The sequence below is a fragment of the Maylandia zebra genome, linkage group LG6, assembly GCF_041146795.1.
Source record: "Maylandia zebra isolate NMK-2024a linkage group LG6, Mzebra_GT3a, whole genome shotgun sequence".
Taxonomy (NCBI): Eukaryota; Metazoa; Chordata; class Actinopteri; order Cichliformes; family Cichlidae; genus Maylandia; species Maylandia zebra.
In genome coordinates this window covers 40,231,667-40,257,847 of record NC_135172.1, presented here as the reverse complement: position 1 = coordinate 40,257,847, position 26,181 = coordinate 40,231,667, and the positions used below count along the sequence as shown (strand labels likewise).

At 44.0% G+C, this 26,181-nt stretch overlaps 1 protein-coding gene across 1 annotated transcript in view; it reads right to left on the bottom strand.

Annotated features, from left to right (window-relative positions):
• Positions 1–488: 488 nt before the first annotated feature.
• The window catches only part of maml3 (mastermind-like transcriptional coactivator 3), a 133,839-nt gene continuing 108,146 nt past the window's right edge, over positions 489–26,181 (bottom strand). Inside the window, exons 4-6 of the mRNA XM_004538815.5 lie at positions 11,325–11,570; positions 6,937–7,015; positions 489–5,553 (exon numbers count right to left, since the gene is read on the bottom strand). Coding sequence (XP_004538872.1) covers positions 4,481–5,553; positions 6,937–7,015; positions 11,325–11,570 — 1,398 coding nt within the window. The 3' untranslated portion in view covers positions 489–4,480. The remainder of the gene's footprint in view (positions 5,554–6,936; positions 7,016–11,324; positions 11,571–26,181) is intronic.

Here is a 26,181-nt window from a genome sequence, read left to right as displayed (position 1 = left end):
GGCTACAAGTTTGAAGACTAACCTTAAAAGTAGAGATGGTATGTATCTCTGCAGTCTGAGAGTGAAGCTGTATTCAGATAACGTGATTCTAAAAGTTGCCCAAAGTTTAGTTGAGCCTTTTTGTTCAGTTAATTTAGCCTAATGGGTCAGTCTGGACGTGATTGGAGCAATATGGAGTGAAATCCAAGTAAATGTTTATAAACACTCACCAGCCACCTGTTCAACTGCTCGTTAACGCTAATAGTAACACCGCTGACGTTCAGAAACCTCACGGATGTGCTTGCAGACGCCATCATATCAATATGGACAAAAACCTCGGAGGAAGTTGTCCAGCACCTTGTTAAATCAATGCAATTAAGAACTAAGGTAAAAAAGTGGGTCCATCCCATTACTAACCAGGTGTACCTAACAGTGTCCAGTGAGTGCACGTTTCACGTGTTGACAGCTGCTGTGTAAATGATGTAAATGAACCAGGTGTAAACAGAAGCTTTCATGTAATATGATCAGCGAGAATAGTCTCTCTTTATTTTATCTTTTTGAAAAAACAAACAAAAAAAAAGTCTCTTGTAATTATCTTTTGTTAACATTTTCAGAATTCTGTACAGGATAAAAAGAAATAAGCACTGCTTAAGAACCGAGTCAAATCTCAAACTAGAAAAAACAACTGAAAAAAATACCAAAAAAGAGAGGAGGTTTACAATACAAATTAGTAGTAAGACATTGTCTGAAGTGCAATGGCATAGCTCAGATGGGTTAAAAGTGAAACCAAAAAACTTCAAAATAAAAATACTTCTCTATTTTCCAACAAACAGTAAATTCTTTACAGAGTAGAGACTGTATTATCTGATGTATTTAAACCTGTAAAAACATATTTACAAATAGCCATTATCTTTTATATAGTTTTTTTTTCTCATAATCACATATATGTCAGCACCAGTAAAAAAAAAAAAAATAAAACAAAGAACATCAATAACAACAGTTTTCGTTAAAGTGTTGTCTACAGACTTGGTCCCGGTACATAATGATATTTGGAGGAAGCTTCCTTTCTCTTCCTGAAGGGATTTCAAACCAGGTCACGCAGCCTCACTTTGGCTGTGACCTTAACACTGACCCACACATGTTTCTATAGCTTCCTGCCTCCGCGTTGGACTCGTAATCCTTAGGTGTTTTCCCACAAACTGCCTCTAACATGTGATTTATGAGCCTGCCTGGACTGGCATCAAACTTTTGGAAGCATGAGCATTGGAGCCCCCGCAGGTTTGGGCGCTCCGCTGCTTTTCCTACACGAGGCAGGCTCAACGACCGAGAGGGTTTTAAATTTGTGACCGTGCTCCCCCTGGTAAAACTCGGGAATGCTATAAAAACCCTACATATCCGCCCATTCTTGACATTCAGTCTCCATACAGTGAGATGGAGGACTCCCCAAAGGTGACAGAAACCCCCCAAAAAAGTACAGAAATTCATTCGCGGGTGCTGCCAAACACAGCGGCGCTTACAGGACGACGGGCGTGGTGGTTAAAGTTCGTATTTAAAGGGTTGGATTATACAACACCAACAACCATGAGAACAGATGATGACAAGGAGTTAGTTTACAGAGAAGAAGGCTTTTTTGGTTTTGTTGATTACAGCATCGTCCTCCACACTTTCACTCTGATGAGCTAAATACAAAGTAATGCAGACACGCTTTCATTCATCTTTTAAAGCGTTAGCGATGTAAGATGTTACCAACAAGTACAGTAATAAAACCTTTTTGACACATATTCATTATGCACACATCAGGGCAGAGGAAGTCGAGAGGGAAGGGAGACACTAACTTCAGTGGAAGCACTGATTATCTCGATACTAACTGCTGTCACACTTTAAAGGGACTGATCACCCCAGCCTTCATTTTATATGTTTTTCCTTCAGCCTCCAGTTTTCTTTATTCATCTCTATGAAACAGCACTTTTTGCAAATATTTTTATTCTACGAATCATGAAACGGTTACTCCAAACATCACATAAATCGTGTGTAAAATAAATAATAATAATGATAATTAAAGTTGCAGTTCCTCTAGTGGCCACTTGAGGCTGCCTTCAAATATGATTCAGTCCCCATAGACTCCCATGTTAAAATGCCCAGCTTTACAGCAGAATTAAACATGTTTACACCCTGGTGCTAAACAAATATGGCATTGATCTCTAGAGATAACTTACCCCTTTATATCACCTGTGCAGTGGGTATAGTTTTGTTATATGTTACACCCATCCCATGGTAACTTTGATAGCAACAGATGATGGCTGGCTGATAAGCCTCAGAAATGCCAATTGGGGGTCACTGAACTGGACCTCTCACCATTCGGTGTCTTTTGGAGCAACCCGTGCTTCAGTTTTGATGAGTAAAATGCTCGCATGTTAAATCTGTTAGTTGGCACTAACTAGCAGGTACCTGTGGATGTGCAGTGCACCTGTACAGTTTAATGATGCGGTTTCCTAACCAAGCATGCAAGTGTGAGCTCATAGCTTAGCAGTCCACTGTCTCATACAAATAGAGTCATATTTGGGTCAGAAAAACCTTCAGAGTCGTGGCCACAAGCCAAGATTAGGACTTCAAAACCAACAGATTTTCTTTCTTTATGCTGAATTACAGCCAATAGAAGTGTGTAGTTAGCACTGACACTCAACTCCATCACTACTATTGTACAAGCTTCTCATCATTGGTAGTTACACTCTTACTTCTGCACATTGATGTTGTTGGTGGCTGTAGTTTGGTAAAGCACATGGTTTGTGGATGTTTTCTGAGTAACCAGATCATGATTTCTGCAATGCGATTTATTTCCATTACACTTAAGTGAAGGTTGAAATCTCTGCAGCTGACCGGACGAAGGACAAATAAAACTGCACACCTGATGAAAAGTATGAGAATTTTATCTTTGGGGTGAGCTGTCCCTTAAAGGCTATCTGAAGCTTCTCTCTCTCTCTTTAAAACAAACTCAAGGCTTAGCAGTGGTTCATTTTCCTTGTAAAGCGCCAGAAGGGCCCGACTTGTATTTCTTCACAGTAGTGTTACAGTATAGCACAGTTATAGTTTGAAACGAGGGCGTTTTACAGCTGAGAGAAGCCACGATGTAAAGCAGGGCTACGGTGAGTGACGACAAGCTGAGCCACAGATTTTTTACCAAACAAATTTTCAAAAGATGACGAACTAAGAAACAAAGCTCAGCAAAAACTAATTTAAACTTTCTTTTCCGTGTGTAATTGACAAACTACCAGATTCACTGTAAAAGAAAAACACAGCGACAAAATAAAACACCGCGGGCGGCTTTTCAATGAGCTTTTTTTCTCGTCTCTTTAAGAAGAAGAAGTCACTTGTGGTGCTTGAATACATTCAGTGCCCAGCGATTGTTTCTGTCTGCCTGATGCATGCGATGTGGTTTGTGTCACGCAGACAGAAGGTTTAATGTGTAGCCTAATATTAGTTCTGTTTGCTGCCTCTCACACATCTGCACATCCTCCCGGGCTGACGCTTGTTTGTCCGTTTGTTGTTGTCTACGTGTGCTTGCTTTAGCTGCCTAATCTCTCCTCCTTTTCTCAGCTTTTTACTGCCTTTGTCTTTGTCTACATGTGCAACCACAGCGACACAACACAGGAAATGAACCACAACCCCCCTTTAAAAAAATTAAATAAAAATGCCACTCAGGTTGGTTGCCTAGCAAAAGCACTAGAGGGCAGAGCGAGCCTGCGTGGCACAATAGAGGAGCATCATTTGTTCTGTTGTGATGTGCACAGTTTAAACAGAGAAAGGAGCGTTGAGAGCGAGGAACGAGTCTCTGGAGAGAGGGTGGGAAAGACGGGAGGAGAGAGGAATGGAGGATGAGAGGGAAATCAAGTGAAAGGAACAGAGTGAAGGAGCGTGAGGGAATCAGATTTGTGAGTGCGTGTGTTTGTGTGTCTGTACGAGGGGGGGCTCAAATCTAAGAGGAGGAATGGGAGCGTTGAGAGTGCTTTCTACTCCCTTCAGCTCCTCGCGTAGTTGAGAGATCTGAAGCGCTGATCAGGGTGGCACAAACACACAAACACAAATAAATTGCTGTCTTGAGAACAAGTCTTGCTTCCCCTTCATCAGTCTACAGTTTCCAATCAGCCCCTGCTGAAGCTCGGGCTCAAAGCGCTGCTGCGTGAATGGGCCTCGCTTTCAAACACTGAAGAAAATTTATTCCATAGAGAAAAAAGGGAAAATTAGGAAACACACTTCTTAATCTCTATATTGGTTTTTCATTAATATGCACAAGACAAAATGATAGCTCTCTCCATCACACACACACATACATACGCACAAAACGTAACACAGGAACTCATTTATAATCTTGCTCATGTTTTACAAAACAAAAACATGCCAGTCCACGTCATGTTATTGTTTTTGTTTTACTTTCTCAGATTTTAAAATTTGTCCAACTTTAAACATTTTTATTTCATCCAGTAACAACTTTCCCCGTTGGCTATTAGCTCGAGAAAAACTCCTCCATCCAACCGTCACTTGAGTCCAGCTCTGCCCCCGAGCCGTCCCCCAATCCGAAGGCTCCTCCGCCTGAGGGCCCGCCCCCGTATCCATAGGATGACATGTCCTGATTGGCTGTCCTCTGGTAGCCCTGCGGCTGACCTCCAACCCCGACTGCCCCTGGTCCGTAAGATCCACCTCCTCCACCTCCACTTGCCCCTAATCCTGGCCCCCCAGGGCCTGGCACGAAACCCCCCATCCCAGTTATTCCCTGGCCCATCACCCCCTGGTTCATTCCCTGGTTCATAACCATAGGGCGGGGTTGGTTGGTCCTTGGTTGACCACCCATGTGAGGGCCCATCATTGGGCCAGCCATACCCGCAGCTGGGTTGCCCAACCTGGGGTCCATCCCCTGGCCCATCCCTTGTCCTGGGCCCTGAAAGTGTTGTTTAGCCATGCGTGGGGGTTGACCCGGCTGCATCCCATAACCCTGGGCAGAGCTGAACCCCACCATATCTCCTCCCCCTCCTCCTGTAGTCCTTCCAACTCCACCCCCCATGGCCTGCAGACTCTGTCCTTGCTGCTGCGGCCAGCCACTTGCTGCCATTCCCCCACCGCCTCCTCCCAGCATGCTCTGCAGTCTCTGTGTTTGAGCTTTGGCATTAGGAGGTCCTTTAAGAGGTTGTTGGGTCATGGAGTTCATTAACATCCCTTGCCCTCCATAACCTCCAGCTCCACCACCTCCGGGTCCTCCAGGCATACCTCCGACTCCAGGACCCGCACCTGCCTGCCGGGGTGGCCCTCCGGTGGGGTTGTGCTGTGGCGGAAGACCCATGGAGGCTTGGACGCTTTGGCTCTGGTGCTGCTGCTGGTGGATCATCTGGCTCATGGAGGGGTTGAGCCCATACAGGGAACCCTGGTTGGATCCCTGGTTACTGTAGGGTAGTCCCATGTCAGTTTGGGGTCCCACAGAACCACCCTGGGCCTGAACAGAACTCATCTGGACCATCTGCTGCTGAGTTTGCGGCTGCTGCAGGAGGCGGGTAGCCCGGATGTTCTGGAGAGCCTGAGGAGTACCTAGGAGTGGAAAATAAGAGGAGTTAGCAAACAGATGAGGAAATAGTTGTAGGGGAAAATCTGAGAGCTTACACAGTAGAGCCACTTAAATGAACCAAAGGCCATAAGACGGCTCTAATAAGTCATTGCTGAGGCAAAGATTTATGTTGCAGGACAGCCCCTTTACTCTGGAAACGAATGCTTCCCATCCAATTTGGCCCAAATCCTACCCCACCAAAATAAAACTAAACACACTGAAGCATCTCACTCCTCTACTTTTTGCTATTAGATGTTCAGAAGTAGCTGAGCTGAGGAGGTCTGCTAGCGTGGAAATGGCTTTAAATCCTATAATAAACCCACTTCTGACATCATTCCACTAATCCCCCACCTCACAGCTCAGGCTGAAAATGTAACAGAGGAGCGAGAATGAAGAGGATCACTCACTCCAGTAAGTAGGAAGCGAGTAGAGTTGCAGGTAACTGTCTATATACTTCACAGATCACAAATATATCGACTGTGAGATTTGTAGGTGATATGAGCACAATCACAGATACACTGCAGGACAGCTGAGTTAATGTGTATATCTGTAGGCCGGAGTTTCACACCGGAGCTTCCTCTTCCTCTCCATATTATCTCTTTCATTTGCAGACACTGATGGCTATAAATGGTTTTTCAGCCTGACTCTCTTCCTCATTCTCCTCCTCTCTCTGTCGTTTCCTCTGTATTTTCTTTGTCTCTTCATCATCTCATCTCTCCGTTCAACCTCTCCTTCTACCCACCGAACCATCTACCTTTTCCTCTACTTGCCAGCCACCCCGCTCTCACTCCTCCTCCCATTCTCTCCCACTTCCCCTGCTCTCATCCATCTCTCCGACTTCACCGGAACTCTGGGGGATCCAGGACAGACAAGTTGCCGTGGTAACAGGCAGAGCAGAATTTTTTATTTTTTTATTTTGTATTTTTTTTCCCGGAGAGAGGAGGAGGAGAGAGAGAGGCTGGAGAGCATCTGAGCGCCAACTGATGTATCTGACAGAGACAGACAGAAAGGACGAGGCTTGGTTTCAGGGTGATGTTTGGTCAGTGCTGTTGTTTGCATACATATCTGTCTGTGAACATGGCACCGAATGAACTGCAAAATCTGTTACGTCCCTAAATGTCTTGGAGCGCCACCATGTATACCATACTTGTTGCTGACAAAACATGCGTGTGTAATTGTAGCCACCACCCCCCCCCCCCCCACACACACACACACATAACCATCTGGGTGCTAAATCCATTTTCTAATTTTCCAATAAATAATAATGTGTTAGAAAATCTTGTGGGGTGCAGCCATTCTTGCGCAGGCGCATGCCGTGTGTGCATTGCTGCACAGGTGACATGAACGCACGTGCTCATGTGTCTCACCTTGGTACTGATTGACTTGGGGATATGGATTCCTCTGGCCCTGGCCGATTTGTCTGGGGAGATGTTGCTGCTGCTGGAGCTGCAGACACAGACAGATGGAAGTTGTTAAGCAAGTATGCTGAAAGCGTGTTACAGCTGCTCATACCTATTTCATGAATTTTGTATCATTAGGGCGTGAGATACACAGAAGAACAGAATCACACTTGACAGTACGAATAGTTTAGCAGAAGAACCTTTCTTTTGCTCCTCTATAGCCGGATTGAAGCCAATGTGGTAAAGTGCTAAAAACTGCACTTCCTCCAATGGCCACTTGAGCTGGACCCATGCCTGCCCTTAAAGAGCCAATAACAGCCAAAAGTAAATAATATAAAGATGTAGGTACACAAATGTTTGATGAAGGAGATTTTAAGGTAGAGACAGATGTAGCTGAGAACAGATGGATGCTTGTTACAGTAGATGTTAGTTAAGTCCAGGTACAATAAGGGTTCTGGTACAGTGAGGCAGTGAGACTTGAGACAGTTGTTCATACTGTCAAGATCAGGCACCGATATTCCACAATACTGATACAGTTAAAGTTTGATGAAGTTCTATAGATGCTGGGAACAGCGGCGACCTCACATACAAGGTCTCGAATAATCAGGCTCCATTTTATCTTAAAGAGTTCATATTACTATATCCCCCTAACAAGGCACTTCGCTCTGAGACTGCAGCATTCCTCGAGCATTTAAAAGCAGAATGGGAGGCAGAGCCTTCAGCTTTCAGGCCCCTCTCTGTGGAACCAGCTCCCAGTTTGGATTTGAGACAGACACCCTCTGTACTTTCAAGATTAGGCTTAAAACTTTCTTTTTTGATAAAACATATAGTTAGGTCCAGATCAGGTGACCCTGAACCCACTCTCTGTTATACTGCAATATCGGGGCACAAAATCTTTCTGATTTAATTTGAAGCTTTATTTAAACTTATGGGCAGAAGCCATTTTTTGTTTCCTATTTGCACGTTATTTTTTTGTTTAAATACTAGCATTTTAACTTGTTTTACCTAATATTTTTATTTATTTCATTTTTAATGTAATGTTAAAAATACATTTGATTATTTTCAAATTCATGTGTTTCCTAGGTCATTATTTTCATATGCTGTGGGACGAGACAACAGGGTGCTAATCACAGGTGGGCAGACTTAAGCAGGTGAGTCACTGGAGCCTAGAACAGGAAGTTTGCCCACAGGAAGTGGAGATAAGAGACAAGTAATCATTGACTAAACGACTAATCAAAGAAAATTGGCAGATTAGTCAACTACCAAAATAATCTATTTAAGCTGCAGCCCTACTCTGCATTTCATCATTAGTTAATATTAATCTCTGGTTCTCTTCCACAGCGTGTCTTTCAATTCAATTCAATTTTATTTATATAGCGCCAAATCACAACAAAAGTCGCCTCAAGGTGCTTCATAGATACAGAGAAAAACCCAACAATCATATGACCCCCTATGAGCAAGCACTTTGGCGACAGTGGGAAGGAAAAACTCCCTTTTAACAGGAAGAAACTTCCAGCAGAACCAGGCTCAGGGAGGGGCGGGGCCATCTGCTGCGACCGGTTGGGGTGAGAGAAGGAAGACAGGATAAAGACATGCTGTGGAAGAGAGACAGAGGTTAATAACAGATCTGATTCAATGCAGAGAGGTCTATTAACACATAGTGAGTGAGAAAGGTGACTGGAAAAGAAAAACCTGCCTACGTCTATTGCAGCATAACTAAGGGAGGATTCAGGGTCACCTGGTCCAGCCCTAACTATATGCTTTAGCAAAAAGGAAAGTTTGAAGCCTAATCTTGAAAGTAGAGATAGTGTCTGTCTCCCGAATCCAAACTGGAAGCTGGTTCCACAGAAGAGGGGCCTGAAAACTGAAGGCTCTGCCTCCCATTCTACTTTTAAATACTCTAGGAACAACAAGTAGGCCTGCAGAGCGAGAGCGAAGTGCTCTAATAGGGTGATATGGTACTACAAGGTCATTAAGATAAGATGGGGCCTGATTATTTAAGACCTTGTATGTGAGGAGCAGGATTTTGAATTCAATTCTGGATTTAACAGGAAGCCAATGAAGGGAAGCCAAAACAGGAGAAATCTGCTCTCTCTTTCTAGTCCCTGTCAGTACTCTTGTTGCAGCATTTTGGATTAGCTGAAGGCTTTTCAGTGAGTTTTTTGGACATCCTGATAATAATGAATTACAGTCGTCCAGCCTGGAAGTAACAAATGCATGAACTAGTTTTTCAGCGTCACTCTGAGACAGGATATTTCTAACTTTAGAGATGTTGCACAAATGAAAGAAAGCAGTCTTACATATTTGTTTAATATGTGCATTGAAGGACATGTCCTGGTAAAAAATGACTCCAAGGTCCCTCACAGCGTTACTGGAGGCCAAGGTAATGCCATCCAGAGTAAGAATCTGGTTAGATACCATATTTCTAGGCTTTTCAGGGCCGAGTACAATAACCTCAGTTTGATCTGAATTAAGAAGCAGAAAGTTAGCGGCCATCCAGGTCTTTATGTCTTTAAGACATTCCTGCAGTTTAACTAATTGGTGTGTGTTATCTGGCTTCATGGACAGATAGAGCTGGGTGTCATCTGCATAGCAGTGAAAATGTATGCTATGTCTTCTAATGATACTGCCTAAGGGAAGCATGTATAATGTAAACAGAATTGGTCCTAGCACTGAACCCTGTTGAACTCCATAATTAACCTCAGTGTGTGAAGAGGACTCTCCATTTACATGTACAAATTGGAGTCTATTAGATAGATATGATACAAACCACTGCAGCACAGTACCTGTAATACCTTCTAATCGCTCTAATAGGATATTATGGTTGACAGTATCGAATGCTGCACTAAGGTCTTTGTCCTCTCTTCCTCCCCTCATCCTAAACAAAGTCACCCAGGCTCAGGAGAGGCCGCCTCTACCTGAGAGAGGCCGCCCCTCCCTGATCCTAGGTTTCTTCCCATTAAAAGGAAGTTTTTCCTTCCCACTGTCGCCAAGTGCTTGCTCAAAGGTCCTTTGATTGTTGGGGTTTTCGCCTCATTGTAGGGTCTTTACCTTACAACATAAAGCCTCTTAAGGCAACTGCTTTTGTGATTTGGTGCTTTGGGAAGATGTGTTGGGTAAACAGCATTGGGGACAGCAGAAGAAGATATCAGAACAGTTGAGTTCAGACAGATGTTGGTATAACTGAGTTAAGATAGATGGTATAATTGCATTAAGACAGATGTTGTTACAGCTGAGTTTAGCCAGATGTTGGTACAGCTGAGTTAAGACAGGCACTGGTACAATTGAGTTAAGATGGATGATATAATTGCATTAACACAGACGCTGGTATAATGAAGTTAAGACAGGTGTTGCTAGAGTTTGTTATATGTTGGCCACCTGATACAGTGGAGTTAAAATAGATGTTGGTACAGCCAGTTCAGGCAGATGTTGGCACAGCTGAGTCAAGACAGGTTCTGACAGATGCTGATACAGCTGAGCTGAGACAGATGTTGGTTGAGTTAAGACAGATGCTGATACAGCTGAGTTAGGACAGATATTGCTGTAATTGAATTTAGGCAGATGTTTTTACTGTTGGGTTTAGGCAGATGTTGGGTATAACTGTACTAAAACAGATGTTTTGGTAGAGAAGAAGAGAGGAAGATGCGTGCTGACGGGATTAGATTTGCGTACATAACCTGTGTGACGCTCGTTTGCATTAACAGCATCATAACTGATTAGTGTAATGACGTAGCCACAGTTTGTTCTGCAGGTATAAAGAGAAACCTGAAAGGTCTGGTCATTAATAAGCAGTCTGCACATTTTAAAGCGGGTCCTGAATGTATGCATGGACAGGTTGCTCATTTTATACTCAGTTAACAACATACACTAAATCCCAGCAGGATGGCGTTCCTTTTGGGCACCCATATTTGCGTGTCTGTGTATGTTTTTGCAGATCCAATTAAAACCCTTCGTAGTGGGTGGTGACTTCAGAGTTCAGAACTCTTTTAACACTTGATTCCCTCACAGAGAGAGAAATAAAAAGAAAACACCATATTATCACAGCAGGCGGCATGTGACAAAAACACATCTACACACACACAGACACACACTGAAGAGATGAAAAGGAAGTAGTGAAGAGGGGGCTGGTTGAGGGTAATTATACATGCAACCAGACAACAGTAAGGAAGAAGAGAGGATGAGCTGCTCTTGTTTGAGCTGAAGATGCTGACAAATCTACATGGATGTATGAACAAACAAGGCAAACACACACACACACACGCACAAATTATAATTTAATGGGTGACAGATGAGTCACAGAGGCCTTCCTTCCTGTTTAATCATCACCCCACTGAATGACATGAACATAAACTCACCTGTTCAGCCAAGAGTTGCTGCTGCTGTCTCTGCTCTCTTAAGAGCTGCTGTTTCTGCTGCTCCATCATGTGCATCTGCGCCCTCTTCTCCTGCTCCATCACCATCATCTGCTTCATCACGTCCTGCCGGTAGACCGGAGGCGGACCTGATCCCTGGTTGGGGCCCACCCCAGAGGCAACGCCGCCAGCGGGGTGAGGAGGTGGTATGGCGCCAGGTGGTCGTGACATCCCCACCACACCTTGCTCCTAGAAAGAAGAAGGCAGCAGGTCAGGTGGGCTATCGCTAATAAGACATCACAGCACACTTGCACAGCTGTCATTTAAATATGACGCTAGCAGCCAGATGGCTTAGCCTAGGATAAAGCATGGACTGTATATAAGAGGTGAAGGTAGCCACTATGATGTCATCAGTTGGCTCCTCCCTAAAGCAGGCCCTTCTCTGTCACCCTTCTTGAGTTTAATAATGACAACAATTAACAAAATACAATGAATTTAATGAGGTCACAGAGTAAAGTGGGTAGTCAGAGGACTTGACCCCTGCTGACCATTAGAAAGAATGCAGGTTGATGATGGTTCTGCATCATAAACCTTCTCATATCCAGAAGCTATGGCAACTTTTTATATACAGTCTATAGACAGGAAACAGTAGGCTGTAGCTCCACCTTCTGTGTGAAAAGCTAAAAAAAAAATCAGCCAACTAGCATCTATAAATGGCCTGTATTTATATAGTGCCCCCTAAAGCTCTATAAAGCTACAGCTGCAATAATATTATTCCTAACCAGCTTGTATGTATGTTGTCTATTTGTCTGTCAGTATATCAGGAGAAATTACACGAAACTCGATGACGGGAAGGCAAAGAAAGAACTTCCACGAGGTCACCAGTGAATCACTACATGCTGTATAGCTAGGTAGCATTTAGCCACATGGTAAACAAACTCTTACAGTTTTTCTGTTAAGAATTTCTCTTTAGCAATGCCAAGTGAGTCAAAAGAATACACGCGAAGGTGTAATTGTAAACCATACAGGTCAAAACTCTCAGCGCTAACACTCTCTTTGCAAGAAAGCAAAGTATATGTATTTTCCAAGATGTTTAAATATTCCACTGAAGCCATTTTTAATCATGTATGCTCGGTTAAAGGCGTAAAACCAAACAAAAAGGAGCTTCTCGGCATCTAACAAAACCATTTCAGACTCTGAAAATCTCCTCTCCACCGAGTCATTGTTATCGCTCTTTATCACAAGTGAATGCCACACAATAAGATCAGATACATAAGGAAGGCATATTTTATACACTATCAGAGATGGAGGCATTTAGACTGCCGGCTTTGCATGGTCCTTTTTTGGCATAACGCTGCAGTCGAGCCTTGTGATGTATTTTAACTCACAAAGACACAGTCCAGCTGTCTGTGAATGACAGTGAAAAACAAGATAAAGACAAGACTGCCTCAAGATTCAGCACGCTGGGCCACCCTGAGTCCTCCCAACGGGGGCACCGGCTTGTCCTCGCTGTGCTGCATACATTATCTCCTCATTAGCATATAAAGAGCACTTCCTCCTCCACTCAGGCGTATGCTAATCTCTAATAGGATGAAATGGCCTGCTCTGGCCAATGGGAGTGGAGTGTTTATGGATCTATTAAAGGTTAGACAGCTGAACGAGAGTGGACATTGTTTAGGCCTGCCAGCAATAGAAAGGGGGAGGACTGAGAGGAGAGGAAAGAATGATTCAGGCCAGTAAAGAGTGTTTGCTCGCATAAAAATGCACCAGCACACAGGAACAAAGAGTGTACAACAAATCACATTTAACTGCAGGGCAAGAATGAAACAGCGAACGCGGGATTACAGCACCAAATCACAGCGCTGGCTCGCGTCAGTAACACACCAGTATACTCAATATGTTTTGAAAGAGCCAAAGCCTCATAATCCGCATTGAGGCTCGGCTCTTCTTAGAAAGGAGTTACGTGTAGATAAACCTCATATATTAGAGCACAAAAAGCCCTGTGGAGCAAACAGAATCGGCTGCTTAGGACTGGCTCACCAGACAGCCAGACCAGACTGATCGATGTTCAGAGCTACGTGTCTCATCTTTGGATGGCATGTTTGTGCCCGGATGGCAGCGCAGCAGTTAGACGATGCATGAGAGTGGGGAAGGACGGCGAGCTGTAGTGTTGGGAAATGACCAGCGGGTGGCAGTGGTGATCTTTAAGCACAGGCGTGTGTGTGCGGGTCTCACTGGCCTCCTCTCAGCAGATGGCTCAATCATGACGGCTCTGATCTACGATCTCTCCCTCTCTCACTCTACCACTTTTCTTTCCTTCTCTCTAAACACCCCCCGCCCCATCAAAGTCCTCTTTTCTCGACTCTTTCTTTGGTTCCATCTCTTCTCTGAAGAGAAGGGGCCCTGAGTCATGTCCACACAACTGCAAAGGAGTGAAAAAACGGAAGAAAGACGGGTTAGAGAGGAAAGAGGAGAGGAAAAAGTCTTAAAGATTTTCCTGGAGGTGGTGAAAAAGCAGCACAGTGGCATCTTCCTAAAGAAAGCACAGCTCCGACACATCTTCTAGTTAAATAAAGACACACGGAGAAGACAGACACGAAGAGTAAAATAATGGAAACACAGTAAATGAATTAGAATTAGTACTATTTCAGCGCTGTTAATACTTCACTGGAGCATCGCTAATATACAAAGAATTAAATCTCACGCCAATAAAGCTCATTAAATCAAAAGCAGGTATCCTCTTCAGAATGAAAAGGCAAATTAAATTAATTGGAGGGAAGAGAAAAGAGCATGTGTGTGGAGAGAAACGAGGCATGAGAGCAGAAGGACAACCACAGGAGGAGGATTTGAGCGTAGATCTTGTTTGGGGAGAAAAATCGAGAGGATGCGATGGAGGTGATGAGCCAAAAGAGGAGGAGGAGGAGTAAAAGGTGGGCTGGAGGGGAGGAGAGGAGAGCAGGTACCCTGGCAACAGTTGCTGCAGCGTGGAGCAGATGGCGCTCGGAGGAGCGGTTATGGCCGCCGCGCCTGGTCACCCTCCGCAACAACCGGGCAGACCCGAACAAACAGCAGACAGTACACACGGGTACAAACGAGTCTCCCGTGCAGCATTAATGTGTTCGACCAATCTTCCACTCTCTTTGTCCTCTCGTGTGAGCGTTGTTAATAATGTAAGAAAGAGCACGCTCTGTGTCTGTTTTCTCTGTCAGCCCCGTCGATCCAACTCTCTCTCCCCCAGACGCTTCGTTTTGGCACCTCGGACCGGCTCGAGTCAGCCCCAAACTCTGAGCTGTTCAGCAGAAATGGGTCAGTGGATAAAGTGACTTGAAGCTTAGCTGCTAACAAATAAGAGCTCAGTCAGAGGCTGAAGTTTGTAACTGAAACAGTTCCTGTAAGTCGGACAGTTAGTGGCAGAAAAACTGAGGCGGAAAGGAGAAGAAACCAAGAGAGAGTTGAATGTATTCTGGAGCATGTGTGTGTTTGTTTGTGTGTATGTAACTGTGTGTGTTGGAGACTGTCAGCTTTATTGGGTTAGCAGGCATGGAGAGCCTAGGTGATTACATTACACATGAAGTGAGCGGAAATATGTGTGTGTGCATGTGTGTGTGTGTGTGTGTGCGTGTATAAGAGAGACTGAAATATGCGTCTGCTGCATTAACTGTATTTGTGTTTATGTGAATGCATTGGTATGCAGGGACTGGCACCCAGTTTGTTCGGGTCTGATTGAGTCACTGCAGTCTGGTGCTCTATTTCAGGGTCATGATTTTCTGTGCACAGAGTGAGTAAACCATATATCAGTGGCATCTGTTCACATTGGTTTAGTCACTTCATTGTTTATTTATCTCTTTACTTATAAGAGATAATAATGCATTAATTAGTTTAGGTAAATACACTTTGGGCTACTTCATTCGGTAAAGCTGTACTGGATCGGACCCCTATTTAGCTTCAGAACTGCCTTAACTGTTTGAGACTTCGATTCAACAAGTTGCCAGAAATATTCCTCAGAGATTTTGGTCTCTATTGCTGTAGATTTGTCTTCCGTGCATCCATGATGCAAACCTCCCGTTCCACGACATCCCATAGGTGCTCTATTGGATTGAGATCTGGTAACTGTGGAGGGCATCGAGTAAAATTTAGTTCGATTCAATTCAGTTTTATTTATATAGCGCCAATTCATAAACAGCAGTCCCTTATTGACCTTACAATAACAGAGAGAAAAACCCAACAATCAGATGATTCCCTATTGAACAAGCACTTGGCGATAGTGTGGAGGAAAAACTCCCTTTTGAAAGGAAGAAAGCTTCGGGAGAACCAGGCTCAGGGGGGCGGCCATCTTTCCCAACTGGTTGTGTGTGAGATGAGGTAGACAGAACAATGAGTGTTCAAGAAAGCTGTTTGAGATGTTCTGAACTTTGTGACATGGCCTGTTTTTCCCCCGCTGGAAGCAGCCATCAGAAGATGGGTCAGCAAAATCACCCAGAGAGACCTTGGCTGTTTAAATGATGATCACTTGGTACTAATGAGCCCAATCTTCTACTGTCCAAATCTTTTAGCCAAAGTTTCCTGTTATTGGCACCTGGTGTAGTGTTCTGCTGCCGTAGCCCATCTCCTTCAAGGTTTGATGGATGCTCTCTTGCATACCTTTGTTGTAAAGAGTGGAGTTACTGTTGTCTTTCTATCAAAAAGTCTGACCTCAGACATCAACAAGTCATTTTCACCCAGAGAACTGCAGCTGATTGTTTTTTTTTCTTTGTTTTACCATTCTCTATTAACCCTAATGATAGATATGCAGGAAAATCCCAGTAGATCAGCAGTCTGAAGTACTCAGACCAGTCCGTCTGGCACCAACAACCATGCATGTCACTTAAATCACCTTTCCCCCCCCAACTTTTCATCTTGTCCATGTCTAATTCACTCAGTTGCTGCCATGTGACCTGATGATTACAGTAAAATAAAAAAAGTTGATTTTTTTTTTTTTTTCTATTACTATTAGTTACTTGACCCTTAACAAAAAGTCAGCACTGTGTGTAACACATTACGGTAATCACATTACATTTTTCTATATGGCAGTAATGTAAGATATTTCTGCCCTAAACTCAATAATCTGATGCAATTATGGCTCCTCAGTCACCTACAAGACAAGTAGATACAAAACCCCTCCAAACATGCAATTTTCTTTCCTCGTGCTGCAATCATCCGACTTCAGTTTGTGTGCAGGTTGGAGGGAAATGGCGTCACAGTCAACAGTTTTTAAGGAATTTAGATATGAACAGTAGCTTAACTGTAATTGCACGAAAGGGAAAGAACACAATAGCAAACTGTATCCTGTCTAAAGATCACTGCTGCTAACACAAAACCAACTCTTTGTGAGCATCTGCATAAAAGCTGATAAAGAACTCAAAATGACTTTAACGCTGAGCGCATGCAGACTCCAGCCAAGCAGCCAGAGCCTGGAGGGTCTACCTTACAATATAAAGCGCCTTGAGGCGACTGTTGTTGTGATTTGGCGCTATTTAAATAAACTTGAATTGAATCATCTCCAAAAGGTAACAAAACAGGTAACCTCTTGGGCTTTTGATTTGATTTTTTTACCGACTTTGCGTGTCATCATTAGGACTGGGATTTGCATTGGTGTGCTAACATGTTTGTATTGTTCACTGGTATGATAATGTGACAGCGTATTTCAGGCCATGTTACAGAAGCAGTAGTGAAAAATTACCTTCTTGACAGAGTACTTAAGTAATGTTAAGCATGATATTTTCTAAAAGTAATCGATGTGTACTGCATTATTTTGAGCAACGACCCCCCACATTGGGGAAAATTGGACACTGTGACAGCAGAAGCTGAAGGAAGGCAGGCAAAGCTTTCGATTTATCAGCTGATCAACCCTCCAACCCTCCAACCCTGGCCTGTGGTCATGAAATGTGAGATATGCCCGCAAAAATAAGGTTGGGCATACAAGCAGCTAAAATGGGTTTTCTCCACAGGGTGGCTGGGCTCAGCCTTAGGCCTTGATCATACTCTGTTACGGACACGGATGGCTGGAGATCCAATGGCTAAGTAGTTATTCCTGTTATATTTCTTTAAAGTCCACTGCCTGGGGCGCATGCCTAGTCGGTGCATTGTAATATAAATTCTCTACAGATGAGTTTGCGCAATCATTGAAACAGGCAAGCAGGTGGACATCCACATGGACCCTCATGTTCACTGTTCATGAAATTTACCCCACTTGGACCCGAGTGGACGTGAAAAGTATAACTGAGGCTTTAGTGATAAGGTGAAATGCTCTGAGAGCTGGAAGGGCTCAGGATAGAGTTTCCTTCCTGGGAGACAGGTGAGGTGGTTCAGGCATTTGATCAGAGTGTTGCCTGGATGGGTCTCTGTGGAGTTTCTGGGTACATACAACTTGGAGGGGAAGGGAAGACCCAGAACCTGCGGGACAGATTATATATTTCATCTGGCCTGGAACACTTTGCAGTTCTTCCCAGGGATCCCAAAGTGTTGCTGTGAAAAAGGACATCTGGAATACCCTGTTTGCCTTGCTACAACCATGACCTGACTTTGGATAAGTAGAAGATAAGGGATCCATCCATTTTCTATCTCTTATCTAGGTTCAGCTCACAGGAGGGCAGGAGTCTAAGCAGAGAAGCTCAGACTTTCTTCACCCTGGCGACCTCTTCCGGGGGGGATACCAAGGTGTTCCCAAGCTAACCGAGAGATCTGTTCCACTCAGTGAGCACCGGTTGTGCCCCAGGGACTCCTCCCGATAGGACATGAGCGAAGCGCCTAGCCTAGGAGACGGTCCATCTTAGACAAAAATGGACTCCCCCTTAAATGCGCCGCAGTGGCTTGGTCCACTTCCTGTAATTCTCTAAACCCTTTATTTAGCTAAAGTAAGCTAAGCTAAACAACTACTTCTACCATTGAGTAGAATAAAACATATTGACAGTTGTAACAATTCTGCATTTTCTCAGCTTCATTACTGAAACATCTGCTGCCATACTGTTAAGCGGCAGCCATGCCTCCGAATGCAGGAAATTTGCTCATGAGCTAACAGGACTAGCCCCCCCTCAATTCTACACCATTTAGAAAATACTGGAAATACCCCTGTTGGCATGAACATCCACTCTCCAGCTGAGATGAAAATCCCATCTGCGACCACACAGCAGTGAGATTAAAGGCTGCACTTGCTACACTGAAATAACACACACACCTAAACACATGCACCCACACTGGAAAAGCAAAGAAAAAGGGACAGATTACTACAGCACTACTACAAGTTTATGCAAAAGAAACACACACACACACTCACACACAACCTATAAGAGCATCGGCGCCTGGCAGCCGAGCGCTGGGTGTCTGCGTGCTCTCCAGAGTGGCTCACATCTGTCACCCGCTTGTGTAAGAGGAGGAGGGGGAGGGTGTGAAGAGGAGAGAGGAGATGCAAAGTGAGGGTTGGGTGGATAAGGAGATGCTTCATTAGTCTGTTACAGAGGCTACAGCTGCAATCAGACTGAGACAGTGAGCAGGAAATGTATCGGGTTTTTTCCCCAAGTCTCTATTCAGATGAGCAGAAGATCTGCAGCAGGTGAAGGTTTATGGGCAAATCCAAGCCGTGTCCCTGGTTACCGTAGCCAGCTGAAGGTCACAGAAGGCGCCTTCGCAGCCAGGGCTCATCCATGCCTGAATGTCCTTGGGATTCATGCTGGCTGACCTTAAACTGTGACCCCCTCCCGTGACGCATGAGAGGTGTGGCAAAATATGCAAATCAAAAGCACTGCATCGTGAAGAATGAGGTGGCAATGTGACTGCCAAATGTGCCTGTTTGCTGGAGTGGAGTTTGTTATTTTCAAAGGTTTCAGCCTGAATGAATGGAGATGTAGACAGCAGCTACAGACGCATGAGGGATTATATTTATATGGCAGAAGACACCGTATGCTCACATACAGGCTATAGCACACAATTTCCTTTGTGTTGTCAACCCCCAAATTCCCACAATATGTGAAAACATGGGGACAGAATTTTCCTTTAATTTGAAAGCCAGAGTTTGTTTTTGAGGATAAAAGCAATAATTACGTTATTTAGTCTATAATCCACTGTTTTCATTTTCCCACTCTTTGTCTTAAACTTGACTGTCATTTGGCTTTTTATTACCCATCATCAATTTCCATTCATCAGTACTAAAACATTGTTACTTTTTATGTAATTCAAACATAATTAAGAGTAATTAACTCTAATTAAGTGCAATTAAGTCTAATGAATCCAATGCCGAGTGAGGAAAGCCACATATGAGACTAATAAACAACAGGAAAAGATAAAGATGGAAACAGAATTGGACAGAGGATGATTACTGCATATAAAACTGGACATAGAAACCATGACATGACCCGATAGTTTCTGGACCCTGCATGTTGAAACCTCACTGTTTTTAATAACTGCAGTGTTTATTTTTTTTTGGAGCCAGAAGTCACCATATTTGGACAACAGGTGGGAATGCTAAGCTGCTGTATCAGCTAATGCTCGGTATACAAGAATTTCTGCTAATTAGCGCTAAGCAGTAAACTATTAAAATACTAGAATCGAATTCAACTAAAAGAAAAACCTCTTGGAAGGGCTGTACCGTACCACAGGCCAAACTATTTCTCAGGAACCCATTAAAAATGCTCCAAAAGGCACTGACAGCACAACCAAGGCAGAAAGCTCTGGTTCCAGCTGATTCTCAAAGCTGCTGTGGCTTGTTCAGAGAAAAGATTTCCTTTGGCCTCTGTGCTCTAATTCGATGCGAGATTTTCAAATATTCCACGTTCCAGCCTCCCAAACCTCTTGAATTGTTCTGAAGGAGCGATAGCTTCAGAAGCTTAAACAGTTTTTTGATTTCAGGCTATAAACACGTTTATTTCTGTTGTAAAGTTAGGCATGTCAACACATGAATCTGTAGGGAGTGACTGTGTTTGCATGTAGCCTCGTGTGGCCATTAGTGGAACTGCACTTTTTGACACCTGTACATCGATTTCTGCATCAATAAAATCTTCTATAAAGGTCGTCTTTAGCTTGTCGTCAAACAGACAGCTTGCTATGCTTTTAAATATGTGTTTAGCACAAAGATAGGAAGTCAGTGACTTGGTGAAGAAAGTATTTGATTAAAAATAAAAGATGGTGCACTGCAGCTTATGGTTAAACGCAAGCTTTATGCATGTTATGCAGCTCCTGCTGAGTGATTCACATGCATATACATAATCCCACATACACACTAACACCAAGCAGATGGTGAAGGTAGACCTTACAGTGTTGAACTATCCTCACAGCTTCCAAGGTAAAGAAGACATCACTTCAAGAATCACACACACACACAGTCACGTTTCCATCGCTTCAGAGGGCATTACATCGCTTTACATGAATTTCCTGGAAGCTTAAACTGGCCCAAAAACAAGTCTTCATCCTAAAACATGAAGGTTTTCTCCCACAGGGAAAAATAAAACCGAATATGTAAACACATTTGCTCCCCAAATACAAATATGCACGGAGCAATAAGGACAGATCAAAGTTTCTTAGCCACATATTTTTCACATGTAGAACAACACATAAACCCACTAACCCAGCCCGGCCCCCTCAAACACACACACACACACACACTTGTAGACTTACTCAGTTTCTCCCAGAAGAGAGTTATATTTAAACTGCTGGAGAGGAGTTTTGCTCCCCACAGAGGTCTGTTTAATCTCTAATATCTCTCTACTTTAAACCCTAACTGGCCTATTTTGGAATCTTTTGAATCTACGCACACTCACCCTCACGCACACATAATTTACAGATCAATGTCAAAGTGAAACACACTCAACCTTCCACTTTCCCTTTTTCCCCCTTCATAAAATTCACCTCACATGCTCAAAAACAATCGACTGGGTTAACAGGGTTTCTTGGGGATCATCCTTTAACCATAACTGAAGCGACATGATGCCATGCAGCGACGCTGTGAAATGCATGTAGGCATGCAGGAGTGGATCAGTTTGACTAAATGAGTCCCTGCAGCATGAACGCTGTTTGGAGGCTCTGTGTTTAACCGAGGGATTTCTGTGCAGACACAGGATGCCACCCACAGACAGCAGCAAGCCTGGAATGTCACTTCACGCTCGTTTGCAGTCGTGTAGCGTGAAATTCTTTAAACTATGATCTCTGCAAAAAAAACCCAACAACAACAAAAAACTGTATTGATTCACATTTATTATTACAGTTAAAAATAAGAACATTATATGCATTATATGAACACTTTAGACTGAAACTCTTATTCCCATGAAGTTTGGATGCCAGGGTTTCCACTAGAGTGTTGGAAAACCTCTAAAAATGAAGGTTTTTTTCCTTTTAAATGTAGCACATTTTAAGATGTTTCTTTAAGCTACTGTCAGGTTAGCCAGTGTGTAAGTTTAGCTTACTGTTACCTTAAAATGTCGTCTAAAAACTGCCTGTTAAAGGAAGAACAGGTTGAAAAAATACGAAAGAACCAGGTTATTGAATTAATTACAGTTTTTTCCTCAGACTGCACAACTGTAAATCCTGTGAGGGGATTTAAAACAGGCAGCACGTGCAACCCAAAATGTACAAAGGCGGGAATCTGAGTCTGGTCCCAGATAAACTTCCATGCATGAGCTTTTTTAATCTAATCATACAGTCCAAACCAAACACACAAATATACAGCGCCTACACTGTAAGCCCCCAAAGTATTCCTCACTGCCCCCTGAGGCTAGGACAGCAGACCGGATTGCACACACTTTCAATTCAGTTTTATTTACACAGAGCTAATTCACAACAACAAATGCATCAAGGCGCTTTATACTGCAAGGTAAAAGCCCTGCAATATTAGAGATAGAGCACAGAAAATCAGATGACCCGCTGTGACCATCACTTTATGGTGACAACAGGGAAGAAGAACTCCCTTTTAACAGAAAAAGACCTCCAGTCGGACCAGAGGAGGGGCAGCCATTTACTGTGACCAGCAGGAGCTGAGGGGAAAGAGAGGAGAGACAAAACGATGAGCATAGAGAGACAAGGACAAAGTAGGAGAGAAAAGACAAAGATGAAGCAGGAGTACAAAGACAGGAGTAAAGGAGAAATGCTCAGTGCATCATGGGAAGTCCCTCAGCAACCAGACCAATAGAAGCGTAACTAGGGACGGTTTGGGGTTCCAAATCCATCCATCTTACAGGTAGAGAGGCTGTCACTGAGCACACCCCTCATTGCAAAAACACTCTCAGATGGCAGAGTCCTCCCCCAGCGTCACAAAAATGTGGAAAAGAATGTGACAAAGAGCCCATAGAGTCCCATCAGCCCAATCTCACGGAGTGCCTGGAGGACCAGAAGAAACCCGACCCACCGAACACATCTGCACTGATCTCCAGCTAAGGCCCTGGTGTCAGACAACAGAGGACACTGATGTAGCTCAGAGCTGCTGTGGTGACACAAACGAGGCCTACACAGTATTTGGCAGGTGGTTTTAGTGTTGTGGCTGACTGATGTACCTTTAAAAAGGACCTAAACAGCTAAAACCATCGACGCGAAGGAGTTCCTGCTGCTCGTGGCTCCACGGTTAGACAGTGTCGGTTCAAACCCAGGCCAGGACTCCCTCACATCTTCCTCGCTGAGCTTAGGGTGATTATAAATTTTCTGTTAATCATCCCTAATCAATTAAGCGTCTGGTTCAACACTATTAATCACTAATGTTTGTTGAGCCTTGTAAAGCATTTCATAAGCTAATCTAATGACCTCCTTCTTATGAATACCTTTATTACCACCTCTATATCATCCTGATGCTTTATATAAGGTGAATAAACGGTCACGGACGGCTGAACATGACGAGCGGCGGGAGGACAGAAGACGGGTGTAAATCACGTCTGCGACAACACGGCAGGAGGAGAGGAAGAAGAAGAGGAGGAGAGCGGAGGGATGAGATCATTGGTGGCCGGGGAGTGATTGAGGCGAGCAGGCGAGTGTACCACCCTGAGAGGGACCAGGTGCTACAGTAAATCACCTTGGAAACGGTCGCCATGGAGACCTTAAAGACAAAACGGGGAGGCAGACGAGAGGGAAGCTGGGATCTGACGGTGTGTGTGTGAGTGATTGAGCGATGTCAGCGCGTGTGTGTTATGAGAGAGAAGACTGATGTGTTCCTGTGTAATCTAATCATGGCGGCTGAGAATGGAACATCTGAGGGACGACTTTGAGCTGCAGCAGGCGGACCGCTCTGTCTCTTCTCTTCACTCGTCTATATCACGACATGCGTTGTGCACACACACAAACACGAGCGTGCGTCTCAAAGGCGTGCGGGTACGTGTGATATCGCCACGGCGACTGCTCCGTCTCTTCCCTGAGAGAATTCCCAACTAGAGGTTTTGAATTATTCACAGCTGTGATCAGTGCTATTACACGGCTGTTAACGGAGGTGAAGATACGTTCCACGCATCCGTCCATCCTCCCTTCTCCGTCTACCTCCCCTCCCCTCTCCTCCCCCTCGTTGTGACAGTAAACTGCCTTTTTATCCGTACAGCATCCTCCATCTCTCACTCAACAGCCTCCTCTTCAATTTCCTCCTCTGCTGTCACACCAGCTCTGTCTTCCATTCTCTCAATCTCTTCTTCATCTGATTGCTTTTCCACTTTTTTTCTTCACTCCTCCACCCCATGCCACCATTTCCTCCCTCCCCCTTGTTCTCCATCCACCCCTTCAGCTCCATCCATCTTCCCATTTATTCCTCCGCCCTGCTTTGTTTGCACCCTTCTCACCCGCCTCATTCTTTCACGCTTTCATTTGTTTTTCTACCTGTTTCACATTTGTTTTTCTTCGTCCACGCTCATCCATCTTTATTCCCACTGTTGCTCATTTAGCGGCTGTATCCATCCCTCCCCCCCACCTCAGCGGCCATCATTCAACTCCCTCGTCTCCACCCTCTCCTCCCTTTCACCATTTACCGCTTTTCACTCTCTTCTCCTGTTTTCTTTGACTCCATCTTTACTGAGCGGCCGTGTAACCTCCACCTCTCTTTGTCTCTCTCTCCATCTACCTCTCTAAATCTATCTCTGCCTCTGTCATAGCCCCCTCATTATGCCTTCTCCTCCCATCCCTCTCTCTTTCTCCCTCTCTCCAGAGAAGCCATTAGGTGCTGCTGTAAGGCTATCACTCTTCTGCGCTCTCCTTCTCTTTTCACTCTCTTTCACTCTGCTTTAGTCTCAGGGCAATGGGTTCCCCTTCCCTCCTTCCCTCTGTCATTCTTCCTCAGTTTCTCCTTCTCTCTCCCTTCCTGTGTTTCTTCAGGCGCTTTTTTCTCTCCTCCTCTCGACTTCACATCCTTCCTTCTGCTTCAATCCACTTCACCTTCCCTCCATCTTGATTCCTCCACCCCTTTAACTGCCCCCACCTTCTATCCTACCATATTCCAGTGAGATCGTCTTCTATAGCTGTGGGCTTATAGGCAATCTATACTGTGCTGTCTGTGGCTGCTACACTTACACCTACAGTTATGTACGTGCACTAAATCTCTCCATCGGTTCAATTCTTAGCATATATTTCTATCGTAGGAATCAGCTGCAACACCGAAGAAGCGATGAATCAGGCCAACAACTAAATATTACTTTCTCTAATAACGGAGATCTTATAATGATGTCTTCAAATCCACTGTTGCAGCCAACCAAGAGTCCAAACCAACACATATATGTACCCTGTTTATATGACCGTGTCATATTTTACTGTATCTGAACAGCTGGGGAGGAGTAATATGCAAAGTAAGAAGGAAAACTATAATGTTTGATTGTGAAGGAGAAGATTACAAGCTCATAAACATGGATGTAAATTCAGAGGTCTGTAGCTGCTGTTCCATCTTCCTGTTTAAGCTCAGTGTAAAAATGCAAACTGAGATACTGGATTATGGGACCACTGTGACAGCAAACTGAAAGGATGTTAGCCAACCATGCGGTGAAATAAACAGTTTAAACGAGAGTCTGTTTACGTGATTTATTGGTGTGAAAGGCACGCTTTTTAAATATATTTAGAGAAATGGCTTCGGTGATGTGCCATGTGGAGCTGTGGTTAATGCCTCGTTAAAGCATGCTAGTCTAGTGGAAGCTGTGAGGAATTTGAGAATAATTACAGCCATAGACTCTATAAAAGATGGACGAAGCTTCCATTTTCCCTTTTAAAAGTGAAAACACACAGAATGTGAAAAACTGTGTGAAAAACACAGAAGTGCCGTAAACCTGCGTGCTTTTTAATGGCCACCAGGGGGCGAACCCAGTCGCTGTGGAAAGATTGCAGCCCTGTTTAAATCTATGATAAAAGAGGCCTCGACCCTGACCTCAGTAAACACTTTTCAGATAAATTCACTCAGTTTGGGTCACATTAAGTACAACTTTGAGTCAATGATATAAATTTCACTGGCTAATGACTTGTTAAACTCAAGTCCCACTATGCCTCAATCTGCAGTTTTGGCATTTTAAAAGTGTGACGAGTGAGGGGTGGATCCAATTGTCAAACAGCACTTTCATTAGCTAATGCCTTAGAACGATCGCAGTTTCCTAAAACTTAATGTTTGAACCTAAAACTAGTGAACGACCCCATAAAATCATCAGGAAAGTGTCGGCTGAGGTAACAGAGAAAAGGGCTAAGGGGCGTTTTCCTTTTTATGCTGTAAAACCACAGGTTTGCCCCCTGGTGGTGATTAAAAAGAATGCAGATTTACGTAACTGTTTGGTTTTATGTTTCAGAACTGGAAGCCATGCCCCTTTTTACACCATTTACGGTTAGACAAAAGGATGCACTGTGTGCGACATTATGCACACTATATCAGGCTGGTGTGGAGAGTTTGGCTTAGCTGCTA